The sequence below is a fragment of the Eucalyptus grandis genome, chromosome 4, assembly GCF_016545825.1.
Source record: "Eucalyptus grandis isolate ANBG69807.140 chromosome 4, ASM1654582v1, whole genome shotgun sequence".
NCBI classification, from domain to species: domain Eukaryota; kingdom Viridiplantae; phylum Streptophyta; class Magnoliopsida; order Myrtales; family Myrtaceae; genus Eucalyptus; species Eucalyptus grandis.
Genome location: NC_052615.1, coordinates 12,159,444 through 12,171,085, shown reverse-complemented (window position 1 = coordinate 12,171,085; position 11,642 = coordinate 12,159,444). Strand labels below are relative to the sequence as shown.

The 11,642-nt window shown below is 36.7% G+C and overlaps 1 protein-coding gene across 1 annotated transcript; it reads left to right on the top strand.

Annotated features, from left to right (window-relative positions):
* The first annotated feature begins 9,689 nt into the window (after positions 1 to 9,689).
* LOC104441009 lies at positions 9,690 to 10,949 on the top strand. The gene is made up of 2 exons (XM_010054001.3): positions 9,690 to 10,050; positions 10,142 to 10,949. The coding sequence occupies exons 1-2, from the start codon at positions 9,760 to 9,762 to the stop codon at positions 10,808 to 10,810; spliced, it is 960 nt and encodes a 319-aa protein (XP_010052303.2). The 5' UTR covers positions 9,690 to 9,759; the 3' UTR covers positions 10,811 to 10,949.
* The last annotated feature ends 693 nt before the right edge of the window (positions 10,950 to 11,642 follow it).

Here is an 11,642-nt window from a genome sequence, read left to right as displayed (position 1 = left end):
AATTCATCAATCTATTTGCTGATATATGTTGATGATATACTTGTTATGGGAAACAATGACTCTCATGTTGCAAGATTTAAAGAATATCTGCACTCTACTTTCCATATCAAGGATTTGGGACCGCCCAAATATTTTCTTGGGATTGAAATTGCTCGATCTGACAAAGGTATCAATCTCGGTCCCGAGAAAGTTCATCCTCGAAATCGTTTGAAGGCTGGATTATCCGGATGCAAACCAGCTATCATACCAGTGAGCAAAATGCCAAGTTGACTACTCATGAATATGATCTGAATTCTTCTTCATCCGTGAGGATCCAAAGCTCAAAGATCCGTCGGCATATCAACGACTTGTTGGTAAATTAATATATCTTACTATGACAAGGCCTGATATATGTTATGCGGTGCAGATACTCGAAATTCATGCATAGTCCAAAACAATCTCATATGGACGCAGCCTTAAAAGTTGTGAAATACTTGAAGGGATGTCTAGGACTTGGAATTTTCTTATCTCGTGACTGCAACATGAAGATGACAGCATTCTGTGATACAGATTATGCTACTTGTCCAATGACCAGAAGATCAATTACTGGTTTCTGCATCAAATTGGGAAAGTCACTAATCTCGTGGAAGACAAAGAAGCAATCAACTGTCTCCTTATCATCGGCTGAATCAGAATATCGAGCCATGGCCAAGACTACTTGTGAAGTGGTTTGGATTCGAGGATTACTCTCAGATCTCGGTTTACAAGTTAGTGGACCAACTGAATTATTTTGTGACAACGATGCTGCACTCAAATTGGCAGCAAATCCTGTTTTTCACGAAAGGACGAAACATATAGAAGTTGATTGCCACTTCACACGGGATAAGATCAAAGAAGGAATCCTTGTAACAAAGGGTATTGGAACAATGGATCAACCTGCGACATCTTCACTAAGCCATTATGTCGAGACAGCATAGTTATCTTGAGCAAGCCGGGTGTCCTCGACATATATAGGCCATCGGCTTGAGGGGGAGTGTTGGAGATCGTGATTGATTCTGTCTAGATTGATTGATTTAGTGAATAGAAAGTTTTAGTAAATAGGAAATTTAAAATTCTTTGTATATTATTTCCTTTTATTCTTTTCCATTCCTGCACTATAAATGTAATTAATGTGCTTGTATACAGATCAATGAATACACAGTAAAATTCCTCTTTCTCCTCTATTTCCTGTCATGCACCATCTTTTAAAATGATGAATGTACCTTTTCTATCTCTGAAGGATGGGTCTGTGTTTAATCAAAGTCAAAATCAATCTTAGTCAATTGGTAAAAGAAGGGAGCAGCCACTAAATCTCCTTTTGAAACTTAGCAGACAAAAGGACACGTGATTATCATCGTATACACATTAAGGGGCTATAGTCCATGCACCATCATTGCTCATTTAATAATTGAATTCCAAATCTCATATGCATTAGAAGAGATGATTGGTGGATGAACCACTAATCTTGCAATCTGGTCGTGCTTCATTGGCAGGTTCGTGTTGATGATTATGTACGGATTTGGACGAAATTAGCACTTGTAATCCTCTCGTGCATACATACTCATTCAAAGTTGCATTGGAGTGCTTGTGGAATTAAGAAGGGATTAATCTTAATCTAGAAACTTAGTAATCTTCAATTTTTTTTATCCTTTAGACAAATTTACAATCTTTTTTCCTAAAATGGATAGCTTGTGTCACTTAAAAAAAAAAAAAAATTAGTATCACTAAAAAAGGTCGATCAACAAAAAATATGGTACATTATCAATATTGCAACAACAACTGTGCTTAAATATTTTCATTGATAATGGAAATCGATTGAGTTCATTTGTTTTGGGTTCATTCATTTTGTCCAATTCCAAATCTCATACGTATAGTATATAATTTAACGATTAACAGCTATTCGAACATAAAAGAAGGATCGACAGCTCATCTTGCAATCTGGTCGTGCTAGGTTCACGGTGATAATTATGTATGGATTTGGACAAAATTAGCACTTGCAATCCTTTGGGCATACATACTCATTCAAAGTTGCATTGAAATGCTTGTGGAATTAAGAAAGGATGAATATTAATCTAGAAACATAATCCTGTTCGATTTTTGTATCGTTTTGACAATATTAGAATCATTTTCTTGAAAGGGATATGGCTTGTATCGCTAAAAAAAATTAAACAAAAAAAATACAATACATTATCAACATGACAACAATCTATACCTAAACATTTTCCTTGATAATGGAAATTGAGTGAATCCATTCATTTTGTAAGCGATGTAAGCGATCATTTTTAAGAAAGTGTTATCGTTAATTTTTCAGGAAAAGCCATAACTCTAGATTTGATAAATCTGGTAAATAATCATCTTGAGGGAAAAGTATCAGAAAAGTTATAAACCTGTTAAGTTAGTGCCAATTTAGTTTTAAAGTTTTCAATTATGTCAATTTAATCATAAATATTTTGTATTTGTGTCAATTAAGTCAATTTTTAATGTGGACGTTGGTCATTCTAACGTGGCACACGGAGGTTAATGTGCACATATTTAATAATTTAAAAAAAATAAAAAATGATAATTTTTTTGAAAATTTTTAGTTTCTTTTTCCAATTTTTTTCATTTTTTTTTATTGTTTTCTTTTTCTTTCTCCTCTATGGCCAACGAGGGTCACGGCCCCACCCACCTTCGCCTCGCCTTCGTCCGAGTGAGGCCATGGCTGACTTCGCTAGCGGTTGGTAAGGGGAAAAAGGGAACGTATTTGCATTTAGCTCCTCTGTTTCAATGTCCTAGCATTCAGCTCACTCAGCAAAAAAGATAAATTTCGGGACAAAGAGAAGGTGTCCATCCACGAGTACCGACGTCTCTCGCGCACTTACGCAAGAGTAACGTGGATACATCAGACATTCCCGTAGCTTCTTGCTTGGCCGGGACATTTCAACAACCACCTTTCGTACAGCTAAAGCGAAAAATGCGGGCGTCCATCGTAATCATACCCACCGCTGACGCGAACCAACAGCATGTACCACGAGTCACCAAGTGCTGAGTAAGAAACGTGTTTTGCTCAAGATTAATGTCATGTCCCTTCTCGTCTAGGCAAGGCCCAGTGAGAACCGTGACCCTCGCCGGCCACAACAAGAAAAAAAAAGATAAAGATAAAGAGAAATAATAATAAATTAATTTTTTTGGAAAAAAATCTAAGAAATTATTAAAATGTTTATAAAAATATATACGTTAATGTCCACCGTGTCAAGTAGGATGGTTGGTGTCTATGTCAGCAATTTCTGTTTTGAATTGCTAGGATGAACTCAATTAGCACAAGTATAAAATGTTGATGATTAAATTAACACAATTGAAATGTTTATAATTGAATTGACACAAACACAATAAGTTTAAAACTTTTTCGAGACTTTTCCTATCGTCTTGATTGATATTCATTTTTTTCAAAAAGTTTCGTCTTTTAAAAAATATTATCAAGGCGTGACAACCGAGCTAAGTATTATTTTTACCAAAGGCTTTGCAACTTGGTCTTGTTGATTTGAATTAGGAGAGATTTTTCTTGATTTGAGATGGTGATTGATGCCCAATGTTAGTGTTCATGCGTGACAACCACTGCACATTTTAAATAGTTAGGTCCAAATTCAAGAATATCTATTCGATGCTTTCACATCGGTTGGGTAAAAGCAGGTTTGCTAATATAGTAAGAAAAAATTAAGTCGAACGGGACAAAAAATCATGGGCAACGACGGTCCGCGACGCGCAAATATCAAGGCAAGGTCAACATGAATGGGCGTGCTTATTTAATGATTAAATAATATCTCACATATATAGAATATAATTTAATGATGAACAGCTGATCTTGCAATCTGGTCGTGCTTCATTGGCAGGTTCATGATGATAATTTTGTATGGATCTGGACAAAATTAGCACTCGCAATCCTCTCGGACATACATACCCATTCAAAGTTGCATTGGAGTGCTTGTGGAATTAAGAAGGGATGAATCTTTAATCTAGAAACATAGTCATTTCAATGTTTTATCCTTTAGATAATATTACAATCATTTTCCTAAAATGAATGGCTTGTATCACAAAAAATAGTATCGCTAAAAAGGGTCAATCAACAGAAAATATGATACATTATCAACAATGCAATAATATGTGCCTAAACATTTTCCTTGATAATGGAAATCGATTGGGTTTATTCATTCCGGAAGTGATATGAGCGATTATTCTCAAGAAAAATATTTTCAAATCATTGATTTTTCATGAGAAAAACACAATTCTAAATTTGATAAATCTAGTAGATAATCATATATATTGAATCTGTAACCTTTATTAGCATATTCATTTCCTATGATTTTCTTGATCGAACTAGAGGTTACCTCTCCAATATTCATATGGTCCTATGTTTTAAAAAACATTATCAAAGCACATCAATTGCACCAAGTACTATTTTTACCCTAGGCTTTGCGAATTTGGTCCTGTAAATTCAAATTAAGAAAGATTTTTCTTGATTCAAGTCAGTGATTGGTGCTCAATGCTGGTGTTCTTGCGGTAGGACCACTGCACATTTTAAATTGTTAGGTCCAAATTCAAGAATATCTAGTAGGTGCATTCACATCAGTTGGGTAAAGCAAGTTTACTTTAGTAAGGAAAAAAAAATAAGTTGAACGCGACAAATTATCATGGGCACTGACGGTCCAAGATTAATACAAAACAAGCATATATCAAGGCAAGGTCAACTTGAAAAATGATGGTAGATAGCAATTATTGAAGGAAAATAACCAAATGCGGCAAGATCAGCCGCTCGTACTCTCTAGGCCCTCCCATGTCTGTGCAAACTCAAATTTATATTCTTTAACTGACATTATTGGAGGCATATCTCCGAAAAAAATTTCTATCGTTTTAAAAATGCCGTCTCCACCTTGAATGTGACATAGAGAGCATGCCATATGTTAATTTGGAAAATTATTTTAAAAAAATTCATATATCTATTACACTTTTAATAATCAGCTAGAAGCTTTTTAATTTTGGCTAATTTAGTCATAAATCTTTTGATAATTTATTAATTTAGTCTTAAACATTTCAATTATATCAATTTAGTCTTAAATATGTTGACAATTTATGAATTTAATCATTTCGGTTAATTTTAGCTAAAAATTAATAATATGACAAATTAGTCCGCAATGACACAATCATCATTGATTATGATAATTTTTTTAATTTTTTCTGATTTTTTTCTCTTTCTTTTCTTTTTTCTTTTCTTTTTTTCCCCAACCTAAGGCATGGATGCCCTTGACTAAATCAGGTGCCCTCGCTTGAGGCCAACAATCTTGCCAACCCAAGGTTGGAAAAAAAAAGAATTTAAAAAAAAAAAAACTATAATTATCTATGTCAACGTTGGCCATGCCATATAAGGACGATCATTGCCAATTGGATTGCCATGTTAGGAATTTCCAATCAAAATTGTCGGAATGATTAAATTGACAAAGCATCAAAGGATTTAGGCATTAAATTGACAAATCATTTTAGGGTTCAATTGACAAAATTAAAAGGTTTATGACACAATTGGTTAAAATGAAATGTTTATGACTGAATTAACACAAGTACAATAGGTTTAAGACTTTTTTAGTAGGTTTCTCATGTTAATTTATGCTGCATGATGCATATCTTATTCCAATGATTAACTATATTTACTTCATGCTAGAAAAGATAATTTTTATGAGGTAGCTCTGTCTAATTAAACCATCTAATATTGTATATATATATGCATCCACATACCTTCTTTACTTACATAATTACAAGAGCAAATATCTATCCCTCAAACTTAGTCCTACTATACACATTTTTGTGTGAATCCAGAATCCTCAAGATAAGAGGTTGTCCGACTTCATGTCCATGACTTTAGTCTTCATCCAACATGCTATTAGATAGATGGCACATGTACAAATTCCCCCATTAATATACCCTATTCAAGATGGGACTCGATATGACTGATCGCACATGGGATGAGTTTCGAATTTCTTATAAAATATGATCGAGAGCAAACACGATAAGATAGTAAAGCGGTCGAGAAATATGTCACATATCAAATTTTCAAACGAAACTATTACATTTAATATGAATTGGAAGGAGTGACTTGGTAGATGTTTATAACCTAAACAAAAGCTTAAATCATTTTCAAGATGTATCCATTGCCATATCTCAATAATTTTGGCAAAACTTGGGGGAAAAAGAAACCTAGAAAGCAAAAGATGTTGCTTGTAATTAGGGTTTCAAATAATCGTCAACTTAAACTATGATTCCGGCATAAACTTTTTAGGACTAAATTGATAAGTTCTCAAAGTTTTAGGACTTAGTTGGCCAAATAAAAAGTTTATAACAAGTGCTATATGTTTAGAAGTTTTTTAGTAATTATCTCATGTTAATTTATGCTACATGATACATTTCTAACTCCGATAATTAACTATTTTACTTTATGCTGGATAAGATAATTATTTTTAGGTGACGTTTGATTAAATCATCTAATATTTTATACATGTGAATCCACATGTATTCTTTACTTACAAAATTACGAGACCAAATATCTATTTCCCAGACTTTGTCCTCCAATGTACATTGTTGTGTGTATCTTGAATGCTCTGGATAAAGGGGCTTGTCCAACGTCCTATCATATCTTTAGTCTTTATCCAACACGCTATTAATTTATTAAATATGTTGCAGGTGTGCAAATTCCCTCAGTGACCCGAGATGGGACACCACATTGCTTATAGCACATTCGATGAGTTTCGGATTTCTTACAAAGAATAATCCAGAGCAAACACGATAAGACAATACAAATTGCGATAGAGAAATAAGACCCGGACTGAATTTGTGAACGAAACTATTACCCATGATATGAGTTGGAAGAAGAGATTTGGTTGATGTCTATCACCTACAACAAAAGCTTAAATCGTTTGCAAGATGAATCAATCGCCAGATCTCAATAATTATGGCAGAACTTTGGGGAAAAGGAAACCTAGAAAGCAAAAGATATTGCCTGTAATTAGGGTTTTGAATAATTGTCAACTTAAACTATAATACTAGTATAAAATTTTTGGATTAATTTGGTAAGTTCTCAAAAGTTTTAGAACTCAGTTGGCTGAATTAAAATGTTCATAACTGAATTGGTATAAATGTTATATGTTTATGACTTTTTTAGTAATTATCCCATATTAATTTGTGCTACATGATGCATTTCTAACTCCACTAATTAACTATATTTACTTCATACTAGATAAGATAATCATTTATAGGTAGCTCTGTTTAATTAAACCATCTAATATTTTATACAAGTGAATCAGCAAATCTTCGTTACTTACAAAATTACGAGACCAAATATCTCTCTCCCAAACTTCGTCCTCCTATCCTGAATCTTCGGATAGAGGGGCTTGTCCCACATCCTATTCACATCTTTAGTCTTTATCCAGCACGCTATTTGATATGTGGCAAGTGTACAAATTCCCTTATCGACTCAAGACGGGACTCGACATGACTCATAGTACATGCGATTAGTTTCAGATTTCTTGCGGAGTGCAAACCAGAGCAAACGCGAGAAGACAGCAAAAATGGCGGTTGGGAAATAAGTCCCAAGCCAAATTCACGAACGAAACTTTTACGCATGACATGAGTTGGAAGAAGAGATTTGGTTGATGTCTATCACCTACAACAAAAGCTTATATCGTTTTCAAGATGCATCAATCGCCAGATCTCAATAATTATGGTAGAACTTGGGGGAAAAAGAAACCTAGAAAGCAAAAGACATTGCTTGTAATTAGGGTAATGAATAATCGCCAACTTAAACTATAATTCTAGCATAAACTTTTTAGGACTAAATTGATAAGTTCTCAAAAGTTATAGGACTCAGTTGGCAAAATTAAAAGGTTTATAACTGAATTGACACAAATACTATATATTTATAACTTTTTAAATAATCATCCCATGTTAATTTGTGCTACGTGATGCATTTCTAACTCCAAGAATTAACTATATTTACTTTATGCTAGATAGGATAATTATTTATAGGTAGCTCTATTTGATTAAACCATATAATATTTTATGCATGTGAATTCGCATATCTTCTTTACCTACAAAATTACTAGACCAAATATCAGACTCTGAAACTTCGTCCTTCTATATATATTGTTGTGTATATCCTGAATCCTCCAGACAAAATGGCATATTCGAACTCCTATCCTCATCTTTAGTCTTTATCCAACATGATATGTGGCAGGTGCACAAATTCCCTCATGGACCCAAGATGGGACTCGACACGGCTTATAGTACATGCGATGAGTTTTGGATTCCTCACGGAGTGCAGCAAACGCAATAAGACAACAAACATTGCGGTCGAGGAATAAGACCCGGGTCAAATTCGTGAACGAAACTTTTGCCCGTTATATGAGTTGGATGAAGAGATTTAGTCGATGTCGAACAGCTAGAGCAAAAGCTTAAATAACTTTCAAGATCTACCAATTGCACAGATCTCGATCTCTTGATAAGGGTTTTGGTTCGAAGAAACGTCCAGTTAAACGATAATTCTAGCATGAGCTAGACAAAAGAAGGAAAACAAAACAAAAGAACCAAAGAAATCTCAACGCGTGTACCTCGTGAGAATCTCCAGCACCTAAAGCCCCAGACAACTACAGGACATTATCAACGCGCCGCGTAATCGGCTTTGTCTTGGGGCCCCCACTTATCGGATAAAATCCAACGTGTCAGCTTCACCGAGTGGGCCCCCACCACATTCGCATGATAGCCATCGATTTGGAAGTAGGACCGAAAAACAACAACCCCCAACCTCCATCATTTATCCACTGGCTCTCTCCATAAGTGCATCTTGCTTTATCCCTCGTGGGCCCCACCCACTCGCATTATTTGCATAAAGACAGCGTCACATCCAACACCAAAACAAAATAATGGCAATAATACTAATGATATCCTTCAACTCCAGATTCTTTTCGATTTTTCCTATTTTTATATCGATCTTTTGGAATCGCCCAATCAGAAAGAAAAATAACCCAAACGATTCATAAACCGTGACTTAATATGTAATATAATCACCGAGCTTTCAATTTATTTAATGTAATCTTTAAAATATAAATGTAATATTTAATCCTTAACTATTTTGTCCTTGATCGTGAATTAATGAAAGAACTATATTGAACATATTTATGTAATTTGGGGACTATATCAAATATACACAAAAAAATCAAGAATAGTATGTAACAAATTAAAAGTTTAGCATCTACATTAAATATTAAGCGAAAATTCATGAAACATAATAAACAAATAAAAAATTCAGATGCCATATTACCCGTTAAATGAAAGTTGATTCACAATTCGTGTCAATGTGTCATTATACTGTTAAGAAAATATAAAATATGACCAAAAAACCAAAACCAGGGTCTTCGAGTATATCGGCATACGGAGGAGCTAAAACCTGATGACCATCGGTCGACGTGGATCACCGCTGTTCCAAGCATAGACCGAGATGCGCGCCCGCCAGTGGTCTCGCGCCACGTCAAGACAGGAGACCAAATTTTTTTTCCATGTGCGAGGTGGCTGCTCATTCCACGTAGGACGCGCGATTGCATTTCCAGGTATTTCCAGGGTCAGTGCTCCGCTTCCCAGGTATAAAAGGGGCGGATGACCACGGTGGTGTCGCGTCAAAGTTTAGTAAGTTTAAGTGTTTCATCAAGAAGGGGAGCACCGCCAGACATGACGGCCGAGGAGCGTGGCGTTCCGGCGAGGGGGAGCCGGAGGATGACGTGGGAGGAAAGGGACTTCGAGTTCCCGGAGCAGCCGGTGGCGAGCCTGTCGGACATCGACGAGTTCCTCGAGGAGGAGGGCGGCGGCGGTGGGGGCAGCGAGAGGCCGAGGGGGAGCTTCAGCTCCGAGGAGGGTGGTCGGGAGACGGAGGTTTTGGAAGGCGATGAACAGGCAGAGGACTACTACAATAATGCGGAGGAGAGCAGGAAGTTCTGGGAGAGCCAGCACCAGCTCTTGCAGGTAATATATACATCGGTCCAGTTTTGTAGGATTCGATTGGTATGTGCATCGTTTTATATCAATTCATGTCTAAAAATCTGTATTTTTCCAGGGCATGTTGTGTCGGAGCACGTCGACGGAGACGAGGATAAGGAATGCGACGAAGGCGGCTCTGAAGGAGGTGCAGGCGGCGGCGATCCCTTGCGGCTGCCGTCCATCCACAGCTGCCGCTGACTGCCGGAGCTGCTTGATGAGAGAGGTCTGCGTTCGCCTCCAGAGCGCGGGGTTCGACGCCGCCGTCTGCAGGTCCAAGTGGAGGAGCTCCTCTTACATGCCGGCGGGAGAGCACACGTTCCTGGACGTGGCGGACGACTCGGCCAGCCCCAAGAAGGGAGAAGTCCGGGTCATCGTCGAGCTCAACTTCAGGGCCGAGTTCGTGATCGCGAGGGCGTGCGGCGACTACGACCTCCTCGTGCAGCGGCTGCCGGAGGTCTTCGTCGGGAAAGTCGAGCGACTCCAGGGGGTGATCAAGATCTTGTGCGCGGCGGCCAAGAAGTGCATGAAGGAGAGGAAGATGCACATGGGGCCGTGGCGGAAGCACCGCTACATGCAAGCCAAGTGGCTCGGCACGTGTGAGAGGACGGCGCCGCTCGCGCAGGCGGGGCCGCCGGCAATCGGGTTGCTCTCCGATGGGCGGCGGAAGCCGAGGGCGTCGATGCTGACGCTGGATTTGCACGAGAAGTTGCCAGACGCGCATCGCACGGCCGTGGAAGTCGTGTGAAATACGTAGCTAATCAAGTCAAGACGTTTTTGCTCTTGTTTTGTTTGCTAAATAGAGTGATAGTTAACTTTCGTGTACTGAATCCGGCTCGCAATACAAATAAAAGAAATAGTTGAGAATGTTCTAGCACATTACTTAATTTCATATTATCTTTATTCATCCTAACATATATATTAAATTGGTGAAATGACTGTGACATTTTACCTCGGTATACGAATAAGAAAAATGAGATTATTTTCGTCTAGACTTTCGCTTACAATGTGTTTGGTTTTGTATTTTACGCAAATTTTTCTCTCTTAAGTTTAGTCTCACGATTTCATTTATAGAAAAAAATATTAAATGTGGTTTGAATTTTAATGTAAACGGGTTTACGTCATAAAAAGGTCGACACAACAAAAATATGAGTGATTCACGAGTTAATCAGTTTACACGAGAATCGGCACATTTAAGTTAATATATAATTTGTCATTTTTAAAACACAGCATTATCAGATACGTTTAATAATCAAATCTGAAGACTTTTTGCTGGTCAAATAAGTTTATCAAAATAACATGCATAGTAGAATAAAGACTGATTTATGAATACCACGATAATAGAATATAAAAGAAAAATACTAACTTTAAAAATACATTCTGGATGTAGTATGAGGTAAAAAAAATTAACGATTTACTGTCTCAAAGTATTTCCAAACATTTTAAAACTTGTTAACACCGGTTATCGTGAGTATTGATGTATTTTCTATTTTTATCATGTACACAAGTCTACGCATATTTATAAATTGGTTAACTTGAAATTATCTTATTTTATTATTCATTATAACTTATATGAAAAG